General features: G+C 40.2%; 1 protein-coding gene across 2 annotated transcripts in view; it reads left to right on the top strand.

The window, feature by feature from the left end:
• Positions 1-27,166, top strand: part of Ccap-r (Crustacean cardioactive peptide receptor) — a 37,570-nt gene that overhangs the window by 8,556 nt on the left and 1,848 nt on the right. For both annotated transcript variants that reach the window (XM_076381872.1, XM_076381795.1), the window contains 4 exons: positions 18,813-18,948; positions 22,195-22,392; positions 24,885-24,979; positions 25,180-25,435. In XM_076381872.1, the coding sequence (XP_076237987.1) occupies positions 18,813-18,948; positions 22,195-22,392; positions 24,885-24,979; positions 25,180-25,435 (685 nt within the window). The remainder of the gene's footprint in view (positions 1-18,812; positions 18,949-22,194; positions 22,393-24,884; positions 24,980-25,179; positions 25,436-27,166) is intronic.

Here is a 27,166-nt window from a genome sequence, read left to right as displayed (position 1 = left end):
TGATGTTTCCCTTAACGATCGATCCACTGGATGACCAATATAGCGCTCTGATGATGATTCGTGGCTGCACACTTGCTCTGCTGCTGCAGTCGTCGAAATCTGAATGATTCCCTTCTTACAACTACTTATAAGACTTCCATAGTTATAATTATTCTGATTAGATGAATATGAAACAAAACTTCAACGTCGACTCGAAGAACCAAAACATTGAAATGTTGAATTAATCAAACTCTAAATTCCAAAGTGATGGGAACTTGAGTCGAATTTCTTCACTGACAAAATACCCAAAACGTAGCTTGTTCTAAGACAAAGTTACCAGGCCAAGGGTTTCTAAGTCCAGGAAGTTACACGAGTAGGCGATGATGTACACACCGCATCAAGAACTTTCTTAATTAAATGAAACTCCAACATAGACCGTTTAACTGCATTGTTGTCCCAGCCTCATTGTTTCTATGTTAACAATGTTCCAAAATTTCCCATGAACACTCGTTTGGATAGCTTCATTTCTGCTGTTAAGTATTGTTTGTAATAATTCAGCTACTGGAGGAGCACACAGCAGTAAACCAAAGTGGAGCTAGGGGAGCGATTTACTTTATAGGCCATAATACACTTGTTACTGTAACTATTATACATGTAAAACAACTCAGTTGCGCTTCCATTACACTTATTTACAAACTTATTGCCATAGACCCTTATAAAAGGGAAAAACAGCGTAGTGTAAGTTCCTGTAGAATTTCTCCACCGCCCACGATATCCATCGCAAGAGATTGCAGAGGCATCGAATAAAGTCGGACGGTGGCGCATTAAAAGCGCGGAAGCAGAGTTTGTGAGACGTTTTTATTGGTGTAGATGCGTCCCTGATGATCCTGAAGATAGAAGACTACGATGGAATTGTTTACGGTTGCTCAGAGAGGATGAACTTTCAGGATCCTCGTTTGAGATACAGCAGAGAGAAAAGGGAAGGACTCTTTTGTCTGCGCCATATATCTCTCTCCTCCCTGTATTCCTCCCTTATCAACATTGTCGATTAATCGATTCTTGAGCTGGTTGTCAGTTGAATCCTATTCAAACATTTCTTACAAAAGGTAATTTTCCGATCATTTTTATATTTCTTAATATTTATTTATTTTAACAGGTAGAGACCCTTTAGAAAACATATACACAAAGATATTATAAAGTGATGGTTGATACAATGTTATATAGTTTGTGTCTGAAAGAGTGCAAAGAGAAGAAGTGAATCGATCGCAGAATTAATTTCCATCTAAAATTCACCTATTCATGCAATTGTTCTCGCCTTAACAAGCGTTAAGAATTTCTCTTCTAACACAAGAACAGCTCGCTTCCTGGTTAATACCACAGAAGAATTAAGCTTCATGCATTGCAATTTTAAGCCACAAAAGAGTCACTTGCTCAGAGATTCGTCATCGAGCAGATACCAAACTCGTTTGTTATCAACCACGTGATGCATTTATTCAAAATTTTACATATCACTTAGCTACCTGCAACTGAGGCCGATTACCGAGATAATTATTCGAGGAAGTGCCAATGAGTCACGACGTTGTCAATATTCTCCAGGTTGCAACGAACGACGCAGCGTGCGTTGCTGATTGATGCCGCGTTCCTTGGAAACAGAGCTTGTTCGTTAGCGACGTCGTTAAGCTAATTATGTTTGCGGAAAATTACCAATAACACGAGCATTTGTCATTCGCGAGGGCGCAACGCTTCCTCGGCCTGGCTCACCGCGATGCTTCCCCTTAACGTTCGCATTATTTTTAATGCGGCGACTATAGAGGTCTAATTTTGTGTTCCTCCTCTGGACGCGTTCCTCTCCTCGAGAAGAGAATTTAAAATACGCGAATGCCTCGCCATTCATTTCCGTTGACGCCTGCCCTCGGTTATTTAACAGCCCTATTGGTGTTTATTAGCGTTGCCTGCAATACAAGACGACGTATGGCTTTCTCATTAAGATTCATCGAAATATAACCGACAGTGCAACGGGAGGAATATAGAGTGCCTCGTTTCATGCTTTATTGAGAATAAACAAACACCCTGTATTTGTGGCTTCCTTCACTCTATATTCTAATCAGAGATCGACCGTCGTCCTAGAAAAATCTAATACAGTTTATTTCCAGGGAACAATTATTTGTAGAGACATCTGTTGCCCCTCGTAAAACGAGGTTTTTAATGCGCCACTAGAAATAGTTAGATCGTAGAATTTTTTATTGTACAGGCATAAGTTAGTCTGATTTTCAGAGCAGACTTTTTTAAAATAGTGACCACTCGATTTGTCAATGAAAGAAGAGTTTAGTTTTTAATAATTGTACAGACCTTTTAGTCAAGGTATAACAGTTTCGAGGTTTCTGTGCTTTTCGTCATTGTTAGCGAAAGCAGGAAATTTCAACTAGCCCCAGTGTTTGTAGCAGGCTGATAAATACTCTACAATAGGTACACGTTGCCCGTCAGCTTGCGTCCCTGTGTAACAGTTACCATGCTTCTAATTGCTTTGGCCAAACTACTAGCTGTCAATATATCGATAATAATTGCTCTCAGCTGTAACGTGTCCCTATTTATCAAATTAAATCAAAATCAGATGAATCGTTCGACGCCTGCCGGTGATAATTCCGATTCGATTCGAGCCGAGAAATAATTACGCAATTTTGGCTGGGTGTAATTCATTCAGCCGCAGATTCACGATGCGCCGATGAATTATATCTTGATCAGCTGTTAGGCCAATGATACATCGATGCGTTCAACTGCTTTCACAGAATGATACAACGCAGTTTAATTTCGATCTATCGATCATTCCTTCATCGATGTCTCTTCTCTATTTCAGCGCGTGCGAAATTGGAAAACTGTGAAATATAAGCGGGTTTTTTAAATCTGACAACAATATGGTTGATCAGTTTTATCGATTCTCGAGCGTCGACAGACTGAATCCTATTGACTTGCTAAGAATAATAGAAGAAACAGAATAATGGGGTTTTAACGATTCAGCCCTGTGATTTTTTGGCAAGTGATAAAATTTTCTCTGAGCACTAGATTTATTCCAGACATCTGTTGGTATTTCACGCGTGATCAAATTTCGCTCGTAATATCAACAATTAGATCAGCTTTTTCGCTAGCGTGAACTCAGTGAGACGTTAACTATCTAATCGTTAGATACTAAAGCTTTGTTCAGATTAGTCAACTTACTTGAACACAAGCTTGACATCAAGCTACTTGAATCCATGTGGCTTGAGTTCAAGTAAGTCGACTAATCTGAACAAGGCCTAACAGCAAAAAAGACAAGTGAGGAACGAAGAAAATGGTGAGAGATCCTCGAGCAATCGTCTGTCTATTGAAATCGAACATAATCGTGTTCTCAGAGCCATTATCGGTGATGGCATTTCGATCATTAGTAATCGGCATAGTTGAAATCGGGCTAACGTGACCGAAACGATTGCGTATTGTGCAGGAAGCATCGATAGTCCTGTCGTTATAACGAGCATCGTTCACTGGGGCTGCCACTTGGTCCAGTCACCGACGATTACGATGTCCCTGCATTATCTGGCGGCGATTTAACAATTCCCTCGAATACGCTTTAAACGTTATTACGAATGATTGTCGTCACATATCGCCATGTAATTGCCTCGTAAATGTGACTCGGTATTTGCATTTGCACCGAGAGGAACTTAAACAATTTTTAATAAACTGTTCTTCTAAAACGTTAACTGCGTTTCGATGCTGATAAGGGGACATCGTAATTATATTTACACCAAATAGGGCGTTATTACATTCCAGGACACTTTGAATCTCATTAGAAGCAATTATTACTTTCAGCGATGTTACTGAAATACTTTGAATTCTGAAGTGTATTCTATATTGTTTAACATTTGATAAAATGATAAGAGGATGAACACGTAATTCCAAATTTTCAAATAGTTTAGTATCTAAATTCTGTAAATATAAAAGTATCTTTATAGAAAAGAAATTTTCTAACTTCTCTTACAAACTTTTAAATATTCAAATCTGTAATATTTTTTCAAGTTTTTAAATTTTCAAATTTTCAAGTGCTTATGCGAGAATCGCCTACCTCCTCAAGACCCAAAGAACGTAACAATAATCAACCACGTCTGTGATATGTATCACACGTTCCCAGCAATACACTATAATCTTCAGTAGCCCCAATCGATGGACACATCGGGTAACCTTAATCGTCTGATATATCGAAGCCACATTTCTACGAGAACAGCATGGTATTTTTAAGATGGCAATATTTTATGTTTTACCGTGTCCATTCATCAATGAAACCCAATTGGGAGTGGTGAGCAATATCAGAAATCATGATCGATTTCCAGTTCAACATTTAACGTAAATGTCTCACCTAATATTAGAAATCTTATTAAATTAATACCCCTAAGGGCCATTAATCGATGGCGATGCACTTTGAAATTTACCCGAACCGAACTCGAGCCCCAGCTAAGAGTAGAAATTGTCTTCCGCCGGAAGAGAGCTCTTCCTCAAACTGCCCCCTTTGATCCAGCTTCCAACAGACATAAAATTCAATTTCTCTAGAGTGACTCCTCGCATCTGCTAAACATGTATTCCACGTTTTAATCTTTTTCCACGCTTCACTCGCGTGCGCAATCGTCGATGTTTTCCATCTGTCGTATCCACCAGAGTCGTTTGTTTAGAGAACGAGATGAAAAAGTTGACAACTCTACTGTTCGCGAGATTAGCTCAGAGCTTAACGCCGAATGACGTCCTGCTTTGACAACTCGTGTTGAAAACGTTAGACGACAATCCTTCGTGCTTCTACATTATCACGTAAAACGTAGGTAACACTTCTGTGTTCCAATAATAAGGTACTGTCGCCAAAGAGAAGAGATGACTGACGCAGAAATTTTCATAGGATTTTTGTGTAAAAGGAGATTGAATTCGTTCCAGTGTAGCACGAGCAGATTATTTCCCTTGATTTCCTGGATTTTCTTTTTCCCTGCACAACTAGCAGTGTTGTTCTCTCAACTGAACAAAAAGAATTCCATATTTCTACAGTTTTCGATACTACATGGAACACGGATCTCCCACACAATATCCCACTAAACAACTGAGAAATTTTTCAGTTCAATCCACCCCCTGAAGGCAGATAGATCTCAACGAAGAACATGAAAACGTTCTTCTATGTTCTCGACCGACAGAATCCCCCAGTGAATTAGTCGTAAATAAACAACGTCTGTTTTCGAACATAACATCAGGAACTTCCGCGAGCGAGTTGATTTTAATTGCTCTGTTCTCGCTTTGGATTAATATTTATGACCGCCGTGATCTCGGGGTCTCGGCGAAACGTAAGATTGTCCCCTTTGGCCTCGCCTTGGGCTGCATCGTGTCTAATAAAATTCTCGCGTGTTTTTCTTGCGCTAGGACGATCGTCACGGTGCGTATGTAGGTTGAAGAAACCGTGAGGAATCCTGCTCGCGATTTATGGCCCCCGCAGGAATCGCGCCATCGATTTGCGCCGCGCATGATACTTTTTTGATCCCACAGTCGCACGATCTTTTGCAACACTTACGAGATTGCACTGAGCTTGGAATCCGATTCTGTCGTGGACTGAGTCGAGATTACACCAGGGCGACACGGTCTCGATGAAAATGGTCGTGGGTGTCTTTCCCATTTACGTAAAATTTAATAAATATATTGGACCTCGGAGCGAAGATGAAAGATACATAAATACAGCGTAGTAATTGCAATGGGCAGGTAATATTCCCTTCCGTTTTTTATCAACGACAATATGTGTTATGAGTTTGATTGCTTTCGACGAGAAGGAAATGCAAATTTGATTGCATTTGGATGTCCTTTTTGCTTCTGCCAATTAATAAGTGAAGATAGGGAAACTTGTGAAGGCTGTCCCACGTTGAATAAAATACTGGCGACTTTTACTGCGTCAAAATATGATTGATAATGTTTAGAATTTTATTTATTAATATTCGTGTTGCACAAATTTATAAATATTATTTATGCTCAGAAGCAGGGACTAATATTTTCTTTAAGGGATATTTATGCTGGGAGAAAATACTTCGCTCTCTGCGTTTAAACGGAAAGGTAAATTACTTTGTTGCTTTAATTGGAGTATTAAACGATAATTAACTGCCAAGAATATTTTACAGGCCAGAAGTAAACTACTGTTTTATGGTGAAAGCGAAACCTCTGATTTTTATTTTTGAGATACTGATACCACTTCTATAACTCTGAATTTGTGTCCTATTATACTAGAATTCCATTTATCTGAACTCCGTTTATCCGACACTATGTCATCACAGTACCCATTTTACTGAATATATTATTCGACAAAACCCAGCTATATGAAACTAACTCCAATTATATGAACGAATAAACAGCGGGACAGTAGATAATCTGTGTACTCCTATTATTCGACAGATCCAGTTATTTGAGTAGCCCTGTCCCCCAATCATGTTAGATAAATGGAATTCTACTGTATTCCCATTTGCAAGAAAGAATGTTTGAGGCAATTTTCTTCGGCCAAATTTGCCAAAAAATGTTCTTCCTTCAGTTTTACGTTCTTATATTATATTGAAACTACAAATTCTATTGGACAAGTTTCAATTACGATACAAGATATATGAAACATTCTTTAAAAGCATGCTTTGAAGAATATGGCCTCAATCTGCCATGTCCAGGGAAGCACAGAAAAAGACAGAATGACGATACTCGTTAAATTGTTTGTTTCATATTGGAGAAATGTTCTGTTCTTAGTTCCAGTATCTGAAACCTGTACAGACACCACTATACAGACTGGTCAACCCACTCAGGTCGATCCTACCTTTAATCCTAAACGCGAAGCAAAACCACAGAACTCTTATCTTGTTTTTACCTTCTTCCATTCGATCATCTTTCCACTTCCGCTATTAGATCATAGATCTATCGTCACAGACGCCGTGATAAATCCTCGGCGACCAGAGTACATTTCAAAAAACGTGAGCAGAAAAAATGGTGGGGTTCGAGCCTAGGGCTAAGCCCACGTCATATCTCTTCGTCGAGCGACGACGAACCCTTTTCGCTGGGAAAGTGTCTACGAAACCCCTCGATAACGCGTCACGCTCGTTTATCCAGCTTTTTGTCCGCTCACTTTCACTATATTCGCGGACGAAAGTGGAATACGAGGGCTGCACGTGCTCAGAAAATTTCCCTGATCCGCGGAGCCCCTACAGCGCTCAAGTACTATTCGCCTCCCAGGAGAAGTCCTCTGAAAAGTATTGCTCTTAGTGCTTTCGAGGAGACTTCTTGTGAAAAGGAATAACAGTGTCTTATACAAGGACTACTTCTTGAGGTCTGAGCCTTCAAATTTTGTTCCAACGAATTATAATAACTACTGTAATTCTACAAGGAGGAACTGTGGATCCATGACGAGTGCTAAGGACAGTAAAATAAGTCTAGATGCCTTTGTGTACGAGAAAATCCTTCGTCTTCTTGTACGTCCGTTTTACTGCTCCCCTTTACTGCGAGCAACCGCCCGATGCTCGCGAAAAAACTCCTTAAATCTTTATGACTCGGGCACAAACGCATGAACCAAATGAGATCAGCGGAGATTTTTCTCCCTGGCAACTTCGAATCTCCAATAGACAGTTCGCTGTCAGACAACTGAGCTTTTCTTGGAACTGGCAGCTTATCGTGCAACAAATAACTTTACACGCGAAAGCACCGGGAATGTTAAACGAAACGGAAATTTAGAATGTTAATTACAGAGTGATTCTCCTAAACGTAGGACCTTTGTAGTAACTGTACAACTCAACTGTTCAGTTGAAACGAAATAATCGTCTGTTATTTTCCATTTGCAAGGGCTCGCTGGAGAACGCTTTTCTGCCTCAAACATCGAGCCCTAGGAAAATGGGATTTCTCGATTGCAGTGGAAAAGTAATCAAGCTAAACTGATACAAAGCGATTCGCGATCGGGAGAAAGAAATACAGCTTCAATCGGTTATCGAAAATTCCGCGGATTCCATGATATTTTACCAGACTAATCAATGCTCCTCCAAGTTCAGCAAATTCGACTAACAGGAATTGTTCCTTTGACGAGAGGAACGCGCAACTACAGCGCCAAACTGCTCTCGTAATTTCTACGCCTTTGATCAGCGATGGAGCGATAAGAGTGCTGATGATATGGTGCAGAAAATGTTAATCCTCACGTATTTCACTTGACAGCAACAATAGAGAAGCTGAAATAAGGAGGTATATTAATTCGATTGACTAACGTCGACGCTCGACAAAGAGCTTGGTTAATAAAGCTGTTACTGTAGGATTATAGTAAAGTCTCTATGGAGTATCTATGTGGGATTATAGTAAAGACTAAGGCTTCTGGAAGGAACGAAGGAACGTTTCCTCCAGAGGTACTCTTCTTTTTCTCAACTCACTTACAAAGTTCATCAATCGCCACTCCTTTCGTGACGAAAAAGAAAAAAGGAAAGGAAAGACTGCGAAGAACGACCAAATCTTCCGACGATGTTTCAGGAGAAGATGGCTCAAGATACCACAGACGTTCCACAATTTTTTTACTCGAGGAAACGTGTTTGACTATGTTAATAATATATCTGTACTCTTTCATAGACTTCTCAGGGAAAAACAAGTATATCTACCTATACGTATAAGTACCTAAATCCAATAAAAAATTGTCGTAACATTATAGCTCATTTTCTCTTAAATCTCTGAAAGGATAGAAAATTGAAACTTAGTCTAACCAAAATCTGACCAAACTGTGCAAAAAAGTTTTCAACCAAAAAGCTTTGATTGGTTTTAAAACAGTTAGGATTTATTCAATAAAACCCTTGAGGTTTACCTACTAAAAGATTCATTTTATGAGAAGAAATCTAATTTCTGTATATAGTGAACGATTCATTCTTTAACCTACGATATACTTTGCTCCAGAAATTCAGCCAAAGGCATTTCTGATCTGTAGCTTCCTAAGAATATCTGAAAGATTCTTTCACTTCTACAAGAGTTTCCCTGTGCTTAAAGACGGGTCAACGGCCGAGTTTTCATCTCAATTTCTCCCGATGAGGACAAGCCAGAGACATCCTCGTTTCATCAGATTTTTCGCGACAACGAGTGCCATGCTCGACGAGCAGTACTCTCGTGGTAAAGATCGTCATCGTGGTCGTAGTCGCGGGGACAGCCGATGGAACTTAAATAACAAGCTTCCCGTCATTCCATTTCCCTCGTTCTACCGACAAATACTTTCCCCTCTGCCCATTTATCCTTTCATTTAGATGGAAATTTCACTTTCGACCAACGTCTACCCGAAAATGTGTCCAAGAAAATTTTCGTCCCAGTCGGTCAGGTTGTGGAGCAGTTTCGTCATTTTGTGTGAATAAAAAAAGGGGCAAGACAAGGACAAAATTCTTCTTTTTATATTTTTCACGCTGGTAACTAGCATAGTAAATCGTAAACAAATGTTCGTTATTTGCAATGCAAAATTACTCTCTTGCTATGTTTATCGGGGCTTTGAAATTATGTATTCGTTATCCTCTTGCCTAAACAGTATGCAACGAGTAGCAGTAATAATTGCACGTACCTCTCGCTATCTAGTGAGTTTACCTTTTTCTGTGTGAATTTATCGAGGTCCTAAAATTTCTGAACTTCTTGTCGAAATAAATCCAAAGTTTCAGCGTGAGAGTAGCATTCACGGAATACCAGAAGAGACCTAGAATCCTGTCGCTATTTGTCTTTCCCTGTTCATGTAGTTTCGCGTTGCATTGAATTTTAAGCCGAAAAACAAACTACGAGCGAAGACAATGCGAAAACTCGATAGGAAAGAGGACATGAGAGAAGGGGCGAGCATCGTGGAGTGTACTATTTCATTTTCTCAGGTCGACGATACTTCTGGTGAGATTCAACCGTCTCCTTGAGATTCAACCAACGTGCTCGTGGGTTAGGTTTGAACACTACCAACTTGCCTTTATCGTTTTACGAACAAGTGCCATTTCGATAAAGACGAAAATAGGCATTGTACAGAGACGAGATCGAGTTTGCTCTTTCGCAACTCCCTCCAGCCTCTTGGTAGAACACGCAAGCTGAGGAGTCTCTGACAAATGTATCGTGAGGGATAAAAAGAATTTAAAAAATTGAAGTGTTCATTTTTTAACCTCTTTTCTATCTTTTTTCAACTACAAAAAATTAAAAACAACATGATCCATAATAAAGACACAAAATTTGAGATAATTAAAAACTTAAGATATCATGATCATCATGAAATACTCCCTTCTCATGTAACTGAGCTTAGGCACTTTGCTTCCAGCTTTGATTCTTGTCTTTCTAAAAAATGTGTAAAAGTGGCTCAAAGTATATAAATGCTAAGAGGAAAAATGTTATACAAAACAGCTTAGAGACAAAACTCCAACGACATACAAAAAAGCAATTCCTCCAGCAAGAAACCACTTAAAGAGTATCCTTCGCTTGCAGTGAAGGAACCTCACTACGGCCCGTAGAGAGATCCTAGCTAGAAATCTCGACAGAAAACGTGGGCACAAAAGTAGCAGAAGGAGATCCCATGACAATCGATTTATTCCATGTCAAGTTAATCTCGTAAAGCTAGTCTCTGCTCGAGAAAAGAAGAAGAACGTGAAGCCTGGGACGGATGACCAGTGGAAGAAATGCATATACGTATAGACCGATGCGTCGCTTCTAATGTGCTTCACGATACTTACAGTACCATTGACACTTTTCTTCCATTTCCCCCTGGTATTAAAGTTACGTAAGAAAAGTTGCAAAAGTTCGAGGAAAGGAAAATCGTTAACCAATTCAGTCCTCCAGAGAAGGCAATTTAGAAGATTACTCGAAAGAGATAGAAAATCAGTGCATTTGAACTACAGTCACGTTGATTTACAGATGAAAAGCTTCGATTGAAATTGAAAGAGTTTAAGACTTCATGGAAGCAAGAAAAAGATATTCTTTACAGCAACGTAATTACCAATTCAGAGGAGGTTTCAGTGCAAGAGAGGATCTTTATTTAAGAAATTTATCGCTAGTCATTATGGTTGCAGGTTGATAGCCCGTCTCGTTAACAAGCTTTTTTCTGTTATTCCTGGGAGCATGCAACCGTGTGCTCCAAGCGCATTACCCTGGAATGTCGCGTTTCATTAATGCTAGGAAAATGTTCGCTTCTCTAAAGGATATAAAATTCCATACAACGACTCCTTTGACTTCAGATCCGATTCACGAAGCTTAAGTTTGTCTTATAAATACCCAATAAAACGCCTAGACTAAAATTCAGAAACTACCTCTACGCTCCTAGCCATTCTAACAACTCTAGCGCTTCAATCTAAACTTCTATCAAAGTTCCCCCGCCTATCGATGGATTTCGATGCAATCTACATACGATTCCAATTTGCACGTTAGCTATAGCGCACGTTCAATCTTCATTTCATTAAAATGCGCCGAGAACAATTCCCAAAGAGCTCTATAAGCGACTAGCACGTGTCGCGTGGAGAACGTGATTGTCCATATAACTACAATCGCATTAGCTACAAATCAGCTGATAATAATTAACTAGGCAGAGACACGTTTGATCCCTTGTGAAATTAAGCTCGTCGTGTTAATTGAACCGCATTGAGTATTACATATAATACATTTTTACAATTCTAGAGAATGCTTCGTTGTTGGTACGCATGGAACGTACGCAAATTCTCTGGCGATTATTCGTGAGGAGCGCTAGAATTGGCGATTTTGGTATCTCGTAGGTGCTCGTGGTACCTCTGATTCACGACGAACTGCTCGTCATTAATTTGGCGTCCAATCCTTCCTCGAAGTCATGCCCACTAATAACGGGAAGCCCTGTATATTGTATCTGTTCGCCGCAGATTAAGTGGGTTAATGTCGCTCTAAACTCCAACCAGACTTTCTTTCACCGTCGAGCAAGCGCCGCGACGGTACGTAGCGTCGTTGAAACGGGACGTTAAATCACTGTCTACTCTCTTCTTTTTCTTTACGAGCTGCGAAATTACGCGGTAATACGAGCGAGTATATCATAAACCATTCAGAAGCACGAAATCACTAATTCCTCGGGAAAGCTGGTGTCCAAGCTAACGAAAGGCGCTCGTTTAAAAGAACACTTTATCATCACTGTTATACATACTAATCATTATACGCTGCCAGAAATAATCGAGAAATTATGCGCGATGAGGGTGAGCTTTTGATAAGACAGGAAAAGTAATTGATTGGGGCGCATATGTGGAGCATAGAGTAAACTCGAATGAGAGTCTAGAGAATTTTAATTTTTAGATCTAGGAGTGAATTGTTGGGAAGATATCTTCGGTGGGAACCAAAGAAATTAATGAGCAAAATGGTACATTAATGCTGAATTTTGTATTTATTATAAAATAGTATATATCTTCGTTTAATATTCCATTGAAAGAGTTACAACACTTTGGAGGCCTAGAAAAATAGATAAAGTAGCTCTTTCCCTGTAGTAATTGTTGAATAAAATATCGGATTCTTTTTATTTGTTGAAACCCACAAGTTAGTGTGGGCAAAGTAATCCTTAATAAAATAGAAGGGATTTTGATGAAAGGTACAGCAAATTGGGAAAAAGGAAGCTCCACTGAATATTAAATGAATATTAAATATATCATGCTTTCTGGAATATATGAGATGTCCTTCTGACTATTCCATTTTATTCAAGATGAAGCAACTGTCCCGTCCTTCTATGCTTTTTTAATCAAAAAGCTTTCAGTTATCATGCATAAAGTAGAAAGCAAAACGAGATTCAGGACGTATTACTCTAATTATCCAAAGCAGGATTTCCAGTCTGCGCAGTTTTGGGAATGAAAGACTCCAGGGAATTTGGTAGTCGCGAATATTCAGCATTCATCGCAGAAACTGCCGTAACTTCCTCATTTTGTACATGAAACTTGATCCAATACTGAGACACGAGCGGCTTGACTTGATTTCCAAGAAGGATATCATAAACTTGGACAGAATTTGGCGAAATTCTATCCTTCGGCGCCTCCACCAGGACACACACGTCCTGTGCAAGGTTTCTAGTCACGCGCGAATAATAATCGAGCTGTAATCGTCGCGAAAACCAGCTCAGGCGTACCAGGCATGCAAAGTAATGAATTCTAACTCCGCCAGGTGGGCAGTGATTAATCCAGAATAACCGAGACGAGTCGTGCCACGATTTACAATCTCTTCGAGCCACTCCAGCATGAGGATAGAATATTGCAGTCGATCAAGACCTGCCTCACAGACACTATCGAGCTTACAGTCGATGCCAGCTATTGGCCCTTAGCTGTAAAACCCTGGAAAAGATGTATTTCGATTCCCTCGTGGAATATCTACTCACGATGAAACTCACTTCACCTTCTTTTCCATCTCCCACTTGCAAAGTTGACCCAAAAAAACTTTTGTATTACCCAGCGACTATAAATCAAAACGCTGTAGCCTTTTTCAACACGCAACGACTGTTTTACGAAAACATTTGCAGGACGCATGCCAGTCACTCAAGACTGAAAAAAAAATGCGTTTACAAAAAGTATCGAATAAGCGTTTGAGCAAAGTCCAATCAAACAGCAGCTTCAAGGAAACGCCAGCTGCAACATCAATCACGCAGCTACAGCCTCAAACGTTTGAAAGAAATTTCTGTACCAACGATTCCCCATGTTCGATTGAAACCCCCGTCGACGAGATAAAAGTAGATAGAAGAAGAAAACCGTTTCGAATTTCATTCCAGCCGTTTCCACGCTGCATAGCGAGCAGACAATGAAGACGGACGAAATGCATTGTACGAGGCGATACTGCGATATTGCATTGCACTCTAACTGTCCAGAGAGTTAACCGAAAACGGGAAATTGCATTTGATCGCGGGCTCCAGCGACCTTGATCGAGGACTGGCCGAAAATAATCGCTCATTCGGAGGTTCGGTCATTTCGATCCGACTGCTCGGGGTCGCGGGGGCGTTCGACGACGCTGTAGGCAATTCGTCGCCTGAACTGAGGGGAGAAAGAAGAAAAGCGGCAGTTAGGCGGGCCTTGCTTTCCGTCGATTCGGCGATATTTTCTCGCCGATGGGCGAAAGGTAATTTGCTGCTCAGGAGAAATACCGAGACTAAAGGAGCCCTCCAACATGTAATCCATGGATCAGAAGCGTGCGCTAGGACTCCTATCGGCGAATGTATTCCGAGTGACTCCAACCAGTCGAATCTGTGGGAGGATGACTGCCCTGCGGGGCTGAACTTGCCCGAGCACTTCGGAAATTTGATTCATTTTCGAGAAGTCAGACGAATACAGTATTTTGGCGAGAAAGGATCGTTGTTAGAGAGAGTGGAAGGGTGATTCTTTGCGGCTGGTTGAACAGAGAGGACAAGATGGGATTTTCTTGGGGACTTGAGGGATGAGCTGGGTGTAGCGGTGCTGAGGGCGATCTAAGCGATGCTACTTTGACAAAGTAAGGTGAATGGCTCGAGTAATGTCTCTGAGTAACTGAAAAAACTGATAATGCATGTCTTGATGCTAGAGTTATGATGTCACAGTAGCTGAGTATACTATCTTGTGATAAATACCTACTATTTTTTGTTTTTAGTTTAATTGGAATTTGAGTCTAAAATTAAATAAAATTGAGAATTCTTCTACATAATATTTCAATTATTGTAATATGTCCAGATACTATTTAACTTAAAAAAATATTGTGGTATACTACACATCACCTACTGTATCCTCTTATCAGTAGAATTGCTCCTTTAGTGGTCAGACTGCTCAGGTCGTCTATTGGGACATTTACCTCGAGCCTGAAAGATCCCCAAAGTTCCCTAAAATCGAGTCTTCTATTTAAACTGAACCTATTCCGCTACATTTACAAGTCCTCTTCGCGTTGCACACTGTATATTGACTTTTCGAGCAAAGAACAAGGTTTCTTTCGTGTCGTGTCGAAGTGAGTCTATTCTCGAGCGATAGGTCCGCGTTCGCCAACAGAGATCTCTAGAGACATCTGCTTTGGTCTGAGATTACCCTGCAGCCGATCTGCTTTTAATTCCGCAATCAAATTAAACAGGAACGTCGAGGAGTTACGTAAACCTCCATGGCGTTGCCCTGGTGGGTGGGTTGGTGTCAGGAGTCGTGGAAAGTTAAAAAGGTAACGCGAGCTTATAGGGAAGCAGGTGAGTCTCCACCTGCGAAAGGCGTGGATAACATTGCACCTGCGACTTTTCTCAGCCAATTGGCACGCGCATAAAATACCGCCATTGCGTAGGGAGATGCGTTACTAGTACACATCAACTGCTGTGGCAGACTGATCAAGATGTCAGCTTGCCTGATGGCAAGTGGATCTCTCAAACATCAGAAAATATGTTAAAAATGTGAATGATCTCTCAGTAGCTTGACAAAGAATAATAATTTTAATGACCTTTCACTGGCTTGAAAAAAAATAATTTTAATGACCCTTCAGTAAACCCTCTTTGTATCCTAGCAACCAATATTTTCGAACCCAGTCCACCACTGCTCAACAGTGTTGCTGGTGGTCGCGTTAAGTGTTTGTTCAGGCTTCGGTGCAAGTAGCGTTGAACCTTCACTATTGTTCAGATTGTGGCTCACTTCGCGGAAACAAAGTCTAATGTACACTGTTGCAATCGACATTTATCGAATACTGCGCCACTGAGGATCTACATATAAACACGCAGCAGTAATCCTTCGGGTCAATGCATCTAAACTGAATGCATTTGGGGATTGAGGATCAACTGGGAAATTTAGATGCCTGATGAAACATAAGCAGATGCTTGTTTCAAATCGAATTCGAATAGTTAAGAAACTTTAACCTAGACTTTAATAAATGGTTACATAATAAAATTTTTAATAACCGAAGAAAATCATTTAATAAGATTTTCGTTATCCTTCCTGCAGACGTCTGACTATTTTAAAGAGAGATTTACTGGAACGTTACGGACCGTAAAATTGATAGATGATCCCACATCGTTCGCGCATTATCAAATCGGTTTCGGAGACTATCTTAAAATTCAGTCGGCAGACGAACATATAAATTGGCTCGTTAATCTGAAAGCCACATCGATATGCATTACTAAATTCTACAGACAATCTGACCGTGCTGTAAATTCCAACTCGAAACACAATTCTACTACCTCTGTCAGATATAAAATCAGTTAATCAACGATGTACCAGGGATACCTATCCAGTTACTCTCATTCGCCCTTTTCTTCGCGTCTGTTAATTTGATCGACTGACAGGGGAACCAATTTGCCTGCATCCTAGTCAGCTTGGTTTCAAACTACCGGATTCTCATCAAACCTTTCAAGCTTTCGACATTGTCAAAGTGAAATGTAAATCCACTGTTTGGTCGCTACTTCAAAATGGCTCCATGGACAAACATAGAGAGTGTTATAACAAATGTTTCAAAACTTCAAGGACTTATAGCACTCAGCGAGAGGAGTGAAAAATGTATAATTAATATAGCTCCAAAAGCCAATCCTTTTGACAAAAATTGACTTGTACAATGAAAAATCGCAAAGTCAACAGTTCTTAATTACGGCATCAAAAAGATAAAAGTTTGCTCGGTTAATTGAATGTCGCTGTATCCACGTGTGCAGCGAACGCGAATCGAATTTTAACAGGCTCTGATAATCGAATCGAAGCGTGTAGGATTAACGGAATAACGGTATACTATTAATCATGCGACGATTACCAATACCTAGCGAATGAATTTTGACCAACGATTCGCGCAAAAATACGCAATCAAATTAGCACTTCACGTTCCTACTCTTTCTTATAAACCTAATTTCGAGAATTTGAGTAACTTCAAAATGCACTGTCAATTTTTTCTTCCTCTAGAGACTGTAGATTTTAGATAAACTGATAGCATGAGATTTACTTGAGGTCTTTGTATACTTTCATCATTAGTACTCTAAATACCGAAAATTCTAAATAACAAAGATCGAGGAAAACCCAGTTCGACTAATCGACGCTCTATTATAAAGGTATCACCCCAAAGCCTCAGAAGATTAATGCAACCTAGAAATTATTTCTCTAATTTCAATTATGGAAACTTGAAAATGTCAAATGGAATTTAAGGGATAATCGAGGCGCAGGTCGCATACAAATTTCCGGCTTACCACGCAACACAGATGATACAGGCGCCGCAAGTGTGTAATAGTTCGTTGCAGGTGGTGGCTAGCCATGAAATCTGCGGCCATAAATTTCTTCCTTAACGATCCACCCACGTTGCAACGGGATTTCGGTGCGGCCGTGTTTCAGAATGGAAACTAATAATCTGCCATTGAATCCAGAAGGGCAGGTCGACGACTTTCGCGCTTGCACGGGACAGATCGAGCGGAGGCTGGCCATCGATTTTCCATGAACGACTGTTGTCGTCAGATCTTCGGGAAAATACGTTCTCCTGGATCGGCGAGTGCCAAACTTCTCCTATTTTGCGGCTGACGGGCTCCGCGATTTACGTACCAACGACATTTTTCACGCCCGCCTTTCAAACTTTCGCTGCAGCCAATAGGCGGTAGAACGCTCCGAATGCAAAATAGAACGATTGTTAGGCGTCAGACTCTGATTATAGAAATAAACTGGCACTTCAACTTGCGAGGATTTTCATCTTAACAATAAATCTACTTTCCAGTTGGCGAGGAACGGGCAGAAAATGTTAGGTTGAAGTTATTGAAGCCTCTTGTAGAATTTATAAACGTACTCTAAGGCACTACTAGGTATTCTAAAGGTACTCTGAAGGTCTACACTAGAGATCGCGAAATATTCGTGAACAATATGGAAACTAATTTTCTATAAATTGTCTGTTCTCGTATCTGTTCACATACTATCCTTAATGTTCGAGAAAAGATCGAATAAGGGTGATAAAAAGTTTGTGAACTGATCGCTGGTGTATACCCAGCTTTAGGAGACTTGCAAGATCTGCATGACCATTTTTTTCCATGTAAGAATCAAAGCCAGCGTCTCGATTAAAGTTACCCAAATTGAATAATAGTGCCGGAAGGAGACGATAATGTATGAACTAAGGCGACTTCTATCATTAATTAGGAAACGTCGCAGTTTGAGCCAAGTTACGAGTCCTCCTTTAAAACGAGTTTCCGCGTGGCTTCCAGAGCAGACCGCGACAATGCGCTGAATCTGAATTTCATCCAGCTGTAGCTACCGCCGTGTTCATTTAGCTTGCTACAAATTGCCCGTTTGCTCGCCTTAATAATCCTGTCACCGAGAGGATTTCTCAGAGCAACGGGTCCCGTTCCAGACCCCCTTCAACTGGGCGGGAACAACGAGGTTTAACAAGCCAAGTATCGATCACGAACAACGGATCGTCTTGTTGTCGCGAAACTTCCACATCGCCTAGAGTGACGCTGTCCCACTCCTAATTATCCGACTAATAATCACCGCCGAGCCTGATAGGCGCTGATTTACGAGGAGACGAGCGATTAACGAGAACGATGGTTCTGTCGTACACCTTCTGTACCTATAAACTACTCTTCCGAAATGTCATCCACCTTAATCCTCTGGATTAACGCTTTGAGACAAATACATACTGTAGAAACACGAGGAAGTCATTTGAACAGTGTTTCGATTCGAATTGTAGTTTGATCAAATAATAAATCCGACATTTAGCATACACCAATTGAATTATGAATCTGTTAGAGCAATTGACACAGAGCAGGTACTGTTAATAATATTATGCACTGGCTTTCATCTTCTCTATAAAGGAAATCAATGGATGAATATGCACAAAGGAAATGATGTGAAACATTAATCGCTTCGAAACTTCTGCCAAATAAACGACAGAAAATTATATTGTTATTCCTTTTGTTGCAGACGGAGCAGTTCACGGTCTTGTGGCTACTGTTCGTGATGATAGTCGTGGGCAACGTCGCGGTGTTAATAGGTCTCTTATGGGGAAAGCGACGGAAGACGCGGATGGACTTTTTTATCAAGCAACTGGCGCTGGCAGGTAAGCTGTCAGCAGAGCTCTAGATTCTAGAACCTGACCCTCTGAACATCCTACGATGGTGAGTTTCAAATATCAGCTATTTCCACATATTGGATTTAGAGAGGTATTACCTCTGATGGTACTTCGACAGCTTTTACCGAACAATTCAGCCGACTTCAATTCTCTTCCCTGATACATGAGATTGAAACGAACAATCAGTGACACCTCATCGTGAGCTCGTTCGCGTTGCGATCTATTGAGCACTCTGTTTAATACCACTGATTCGGAACGAGTGCCAAAAGAGCGCTAGAAACAGAAGCGATATTATATCACCCAGTAAGAACGATTGACGTGGAAAATACGGTCGTGTGTCAAGCACGTCGTAAACCGAGGCAGGTATTTTTAACTGGCGTAACATTCTTGTCAAATTTCCCGAGATACAAGCAATATCAGGCTGACAAGTTCAGGGGAACGTTTATTTGTCCTCGTGATTTTCTACTTGGCGAACCGTTCGACTGTGACAGCGCGATGTCAGTTCGTAGGACGGTTTAAACGCGTTTAACGAGGGGCAGAGGAAACTCGGAGCAAATGTAAATATTCGAAAGATAGACGAAAGTCGAGTTATAGGAGCATAAAGGTTTATAAGCGTGCTTTATGCCACCAGTCTGCACGATAACGGGACGGAGACTGTGAATGGCTCTTCGACGTCGACATGGCACAGTTGAATAAGGCGAAATTGGTCGTGCAATTGATCTCCAGCGAGACGAATCCTGATAAATGAGATTTAAGTGAAAAATGATGGAAGTCTGCTAGGAAGCACCTATGCGTGAAAGCGCTCGTGGGGGCAGTGGTCACGTTTGAATCTCTTGGAGTCTTTCTCTCCTCTTCTTTTCGTGACGTACGCTTGAAATACATCCATTGTATGCCTTGACAAACGCCTCGCTTCCATGACCCCTTGGAAAGTAAGGATGAACGCGTGGTTGTGTCTTCATGGTGGTCTTCCTCTGTTACTTCCACGCCAGACGTTTTATAGACATGCTTGCATTTAGGGAAACCTGCTATACTGAGAGAGTTGAGAAAAAATGAGCATTCTTTGAGGTTTTATAGCATTCGTCGTCTTTTAATGATCCTTCAAGTTTTAAATCGCATCTAATTACGATTACTGCGGTAGATTATAGTTGAACGAATTTTTTTTGTTTTTGGTGCAAGACATTTCATATTTACAGGCTATTATATGTACGCTAAAATTTTCAAATATTGAAATTAAAAAATTTTCAAATATTTCAGTTTAAAAACTGTCAAATATTCAAATTTTCAAACATTTCAATTTAAAAATTGTCGAATATTCAAATTTTCAGCATGTCAAGTTTTTTAAACGTATCAATTTCAATTTTCAGATTTTCAAATTTTAAATTCTTTACATTGTTCCAATTTCTGCATCAAACAGGTCAGTCGCCATTTACGAATGTCATGAGGTTGTGACTGACCATCAAATTACAATATAGTGTCGAATTCCTAGAACGAAATCACCTATCTCAACCTCCCTCAAATCATTCGGCGCGCCAAATATCCACGTAACCGTGTATTTGAGTACTAAGCTCTGACCTCAACAGAAAATCATCTAAAATTAATCTGTAAAATCTTACCTGTCGATAACTTTATGACATTCTTATCTACCGTCGTACCGACCATAAATTCTCAAATATAAAGTATCTTTACTAACCTGTTATTTCAAAATTTTCCCTTGCACGTTCTCTCTATCGATTTCCAATAAAGACTCGTAAAAGATGTTTGCAAATGGAAAAACCTGCCGAAACATAAGCGGTCTTTTACAGGACAGACATAAACGCCTTTGTTTATCCAATAGCGATGTGTTGCCACCCCCATAAAAGCCATCGAATGACACGTAAACGGCTGTGTATCGAAAAACAAGTATCCAAACGCGTATTCCTGCTTCTGGCGCGAATGTCGCGTAAACGAGAAAGGAATCGAAGCGAAATGGAATTGTTCGCGTATTGCGGCTATTGTTACAACGACTTCCGCTTTACCACCTTCAGTATAAAGAGCGCTTATTTCTTTATGGGTGGAAACGACCTACAGAAATGCAATATAAGAAAGAATAAAGCTAAGAACGCTTAAAGTGTTTCTGACTAATATTCTCAACATAATTTATCTAAGGGAAAAATGACTCACAGAGATCTACGTTTGTAAATTCAAAACCATGAATCTTTAAAAGGTAGTAGTGCCTTCAAAGACAAAAATTGTGTGATACGATTTTTTACATTAGAAAAATTGTATAGAAATGAAAAAAGTAATATGTATACTGAATTTGTTAACATAGATTTCGTCAACTTTTTATAAATATTATAAAGTTTCCAAAACCATTGGGAATTGAAAGCTTTACCACCTTCGGTACAAAGAGCGCTTATTTCTTATATGGGTGGAAACGACCTATAGAAATGCAATATAAGAAAGAATAAAGCTAAGAACACTTAAAGCGTTTCTGACGAATATTCTCAAATAACATTTCCATCGATATTTATCAATACAGTTTTCCATCAACCAAGAGGATAAGTTCGAATTGAATTTCAATATCGGAGAAAATATAATATATGACCTAGGGCGCGTTTGGATCGACAACTCTTGGGGTGAAATCTCACTTTCGAGGGTATTTTTTATGGCAGATGAAATAGCGGTTCCACAGTCGCAACACTCGTCGTGATATCTTTTAAACCGCTTCTTTACGAGGTCTTCTGTCGTCAGAGAGAAAAACACAGGGGTTGAGGTATACAACTTCGATTTCAGTTCATTTTTCTCGACGAACGCGAATGTCGCTTCGTTTAATGCGCGTTGTATCGTGGGTGCAAAAGGGATGAAATGTAATGGGGATATTAAACCTGTGTGAAATCTGGAATAACGAGGGCGTCTCGCTATCCAAAATCGTGGGTATTACAGAGTAACTAAAGTTTTAATAACACGAACCTCTTCCATCGTTATTAATTTGCATATGATGCATAGCGTAGTTGTTACTAACTCAGCTCGGAATTAAAATGAAATTAAAACGTCTCTGTTCTTAATGGCATCGCGATCTCTTTTCGTCTACGTTCAAAGTGAAATTCGCGTTTAATGAACGAGCCATTCTCCCCCTGAGGGGCCTGGAAGAATCGTGCATTTATTCATCCGTGAATTAAGCGAATGCCAGGATAGAGGCAGTTTAATAATAGCCTCGTAATGTATCGTCTGGTTAAGTTTCGTATCTTGTTGCAGATTTATTGGTCGGTCTGATATTCGTACTGACAGACATAATCTGGAGGACAACGGTGATCTGGTACGCAGGCAACGTCGCCTGCAAATTGATAAGGTTCATGCAGGCCGTCGTCACTTACAGCTCCACGTATGTCCTCGTCGCATTGTCCATCGATAGGTACGACGCCATCACACGACCGATGAACTTCAGTGGCAGGTGTAAGTACACTTCCTTCTAACACTAATATTTGTGGTTGAGTATTTGTGGTTCGTCCCATTTATTAATAAAAATTGGACGCCAAAAACGGGACGAACTTTTGCATCAACCCAATAATTCTTCTCAAGAAAAGAATTTTAAGAAGCACATTCGGAAGTATTAAAAACTGTTAAACATTTAAACTTCAAAATTTTCAGATATTTCACTATTTAATAATTAGGCCCGATGAATATTTTCGTATTTTTATATTCTATATAATATCATATTTTTATATATATAATGCTTACATTTAAGTAGTTTTTAATTTTAATTTGAGATAAAACAGAGTATTGTTACACTATCCATTATATTCTCGTTTTTAACGAAGGAAAAGTTCCTTTAATTAAATCTGCAGGCGTTACATCGAACACAAAATACCAATTCCATCTCCCAGGCTTTAATTAAGCCAACTCTTTTCAAAATATGACTTATATCGTCTCGCCTTGCAGCCACAGATACACATTTCTTATCGAAACAAAACCAGAACTCCTCCTGCTCGATCGAGTTCGTTTCGCTCATTGAGAAGCAACTTCTCAGACTCCTGGCCTATCGTTCTCAGTCGCGCTGCAAAAATCTGGAAAGTTCTGTTCACTCCCAGAACCATTTCAGCACGCGATTCATTCGCGAGGTCCCGAAGTTATAATAGACTTATCTCATCCCCCGCAGTTTCGCAATTTCTTAACTTTGTTAGAAGATAAACGATACCGCATTCTCTCTGGCTCGCCGTAGAATCTCCAGTCTCCTAGTTTCTCGAATCGAACTCGAAGATCATGTTCCTAATATCAGCGGCGTCGTTATCCTCGATTTGTTTGCGAGAGCATTAAGTTACTGGAGGGTCACAGTCTACTACAGACGCGGGCGACATTTCAGCGCGAACGTGGAAACAGTAATTCAGAACTCGCTCCTGGATTTCCTAGAGGAATGGCAGTACGCTTCCCTTCCTTTTCCATCGCGTGCAAGTATTTACCAAGAAATCGCTTCCAGCCGACCTGACTACCGAGCGCGACCGTTTTATTTTTATTTTATTCAATCGAGCTATAACGCCACTGGGTACTGTAAGAAACAGCGGCGAAAGGTGAAGAACCGTAACGGAATAAAACGCGAACGACACCCTTTGGCGACGTTATCGACGATCGCCTGGCTTCGATGTGCCACCCTCTCAAAGGCTCTCGCAATTAGTTCTCTTGCTTCAACCTGAAGGATGCAAATCCAGGACAATATCTCCTAGAAAGAAATTCTCTCTTCGAAACTGTATGGAGGGATGATCGAGGTATACGCGGCGAGGATCGACACTAATTAAATTTCTCCAGTTCCGATGCCGCGATTAATTTCTTCGTCGACATGCAACGTTACGCGAAACGATGGGTAATTAGAATTTAATATTGACAGGATGGAGTGGAGGTGGATATGTTCTCGGCGAGGCTCGTTAACAACTGTGTAAAAAGGGATTCTTAAGGGTTGCAGTGACATAGAGACCCGCAGAAAATTTATAAGTTCGAGAATTTTTTTTTTAAATTCTATCAGTGGAAGTGATGCCAAAGGTTTTTTTGATAGAAGACGTGTCTTTTTTGTTGCTGGATGTTCCCTAGTCCAAATGGTACATTCGAAAGTAAAAGAACCAAATGAATATTAAAAATAGATAAAATTTAAAAGTCCTTGACGATCTCATTTTTAAAAATTCTTTCGTGACTCTTCAATAATTACAAAAAAAGAAGCTTTTTTCAATCAAAATTCCATATTTCAACTTTACAGAGCCACCATTTTCTAACAAAATGCAAAATTAAAATTCAGAGATCGTTAAAGCTTTCGCATTTTATCTATTTTTAATATCCATCTAGCTTTCTGCTTTCAAACGTCCCACTTGGGTTAGGAAATGTCCACCAGCAATAATGCTTTAAAAACACATGCCTTCTATTAAGAATCATTTTTCCTAAAATAAATGCTTCTTCACGAGAATTTAGAATAATATACCTAAAAGTATCGTCTACTGAAAGAACATTTAGCATCATTTCCATTAATAATCATTTTTCTTTAAATTCTTATATTTGTAACTTTCCTGTGTATCTCTAAGTAGAAGCAACCCCTTAACGAGCTCGTTAATGAGGAGAACGATGGCATATCGATGCTGTAAAATAACGGATAGCTTTGAAGAAGTTCCTTTATTACACCGCACATGTAGTCACAGTCTTTTCTCTTATTTTCCTCTCCTGCCTGTCAGCTGTCGTCGAACTTCCGCGAGGAGGAAATCGAGGAAAGTTCGCGGACGCGAAACTTTCGAAATTCAAGACAGCCTACATCTGTTCATTTAACCAGAGTCACAGGATGCACGTTTAAGTCGTTTTATAGAACTGCTATTCCCTTCTTCCTAACTTCTTCCCTGTGATGTCCACACGGTGGACACTTTGTTTCTGTAGAAATAGAAATTTATCTAATGCATCTGCTAATCTAACAACAGGGTGGAGAGCTAGAGCTTTGGTGATAGCTGCCTGGGGCCTATCGGCGCTCTTCAGCGTCCCCATCATTTTTCTGTACGAAGAAAAACCGATACAGGTAAAAATGCAAATTTGAAAAGTCTTCTCCTAAAAGAATACCTTCCATTTTCTACCGTTAAGAACTTTCTCAGCCTTTAAAAGCACCGTTAAGTTCCTTTAGATATATTCACGAATCGTTTAAGCGACGATTTCCTGGGTCGCATAATTTATATAAATCGGCCATATTATGATCATAATCGGGATAGGACCGTTTACCAGGGGAAAACTCAGTGCTGGATAGATCTGGGCTCCCCGATGCAGTGGAAGATCTACATGAGCCTGGTCAGCGTTACCCTCTTTATAGCTCCCACCCTGATAATAGGGGGCTGTTATGCTGTGATCGTGGCGACTATATGGTCGCAAGGAGGAGCGTTACGCCAGGGACCTAGTAGGGACACCAGAAGAGCCTCCTCCAGGGGACTCATTCCCAGGGCGAAAGTTAAGACGGTCAAAATGACCCTCGTCATAGTATTCGGTAAGTAAATGAAGTAAATCGCCAAAGTTAATATTTACAGTCTGCTTTGAATTTTAAGTGAGTTCACGCCTTCGCGGTGAAGCTCTTGAACCGAATTTACATTACAAATATGCGTAGCGCGTTAAGTAAGAGCTTGCAGAAGACAATGGTGGACAGAACTTTTGTCCACGACTATTTGTATGCGCGGAGGAATTAGGAGCAGTTTAGTTGTTGAGACCTGACCCACTGCGACTCTGACTCCATTCAGTGGATTTCGGTTCTCTGAAAAGTAAGAACGATTCGACTGTTTTGGAAGAATTAGAAGTTCGTGTGATTTCTTATCAAGATTACTGAGAGTCGTATGTGCACTTGAATTGGCAATAACATCCTCGGGTCGATTAACTTCTTTCGCGGATTAAGAAATTCTCATATCTTCATTTATGTGAAATAACGCTATATCTAAGACGCTTATTATAGCGAGCCTGTTATTTGGCTGGACGAAGTGGACGTAAAAATTTAATAAACGGGATTCAATTTGACTCTGGGGATGACCAAAGCTATCCCACGATCGAGGCTTCGTTTATCAGTGGCAATAAAACGTAACAACGCCACCGTTCCTTCGTACGATTATATTTGCACGATGTAAAAAGCCGTACGACGAGGAGATAACAGAGAACTGTTCTCGAGGTCCCTTGAACTCCTCGGGCCAATCGATGTTAAGAGCACAGCGGGGGAAAGTTAGTACCCAGTTTGCCACGCAAAAAAGAATTTTCCCCCTTTGGGAAGGTCAACCTTCCCTTTGCATATTTCTTTCAAGAGAAGACGAAGCCCTTCAGACCTCATATGGAAAATATAACTTCATAGAGCGGGACAGGTTGATGCATATATTTGTGGTCATAAGACAAAATGACCTATCTCATATTTTTCAGAAATTCGAGTTCAGACCTTAATTGAGATCAAGAATATACAACCTATATTTTGAGAAAGAAAATATGAAAAAGAAATACATAGAGATGACACACAAGCATTTTCCTTATTAGCAAAATTGGCAATACATATTATTGCTACTTGCAGTGAACCAAGCACTCCTCTTGCCCCTGTAACATCTCACTGTCAACTTCTGAACTCCCAACAGTACAAGAGCCTCCTAACTTTCCAGTTGATGAATTCCTGTAGATTATTCACAGACATTTCTCGTAGAAAATATCAAAATTAGCACGAATATAACTGCTGTGAGCTCATCAGTTACGGTTTAATAAATGAACCACAACGCAAAATATGGACTTTGATAAGATTCGAGGCGAGGGTTTTAATATTGGCTAATAAGGCTGGGGATTAAACGGAATTATTTGCGCTTTGTAAGTAACCCCGGGACATTCAGGAAGATGTAGACGCGAAGGGTATTTGTCAAACACTAAGCAGAAGTTCTCTCAAGTGCTCGCCGCTCAAAGCGTCATCGTCTTCCCTTTATTCCTCGAGGGAGCGGTTTTACGTGTAGCAGGAATCGCCAAGGCTAATCAGATTCTCGCTGCCTAACGATGCCTCGGCTACGGGATTTCTCCTTTTTCAGCTGACGCGAGGAGATCGTTTCGTCTCGACTGAGCCAAAGAAAGATCCACCCGAGCAGCTCCCTTTGAAGGAGACCATCAAAATATACATTACAGGATACAATAATTTTCCTGCGCGAGAAGTAACGCGGTTCAATGTATTTCACAATCCATCCTCGGTGATAACTTTTACGCTGTTTACTCT

Source organism: Calliopsis andreniformis, chromosome 1 (genome assembly GCF_051401765.1).
Source record: "Calliopsis andreniformis isolate RMS-2024a chromosome 1, iyCalAndr_principal, whole genome shotgun sequence".
NCBI lineage: Eukaryota > Metazoa > Arthropoda > Insecta > Hymenoptera > Andrenidae > Calliopsis > Calliopsis andreniformis.
Note: the sequence above shows the minus strand (reverse complement) of the source record. Positions and strands in the feature narration are given on the sequence as shown.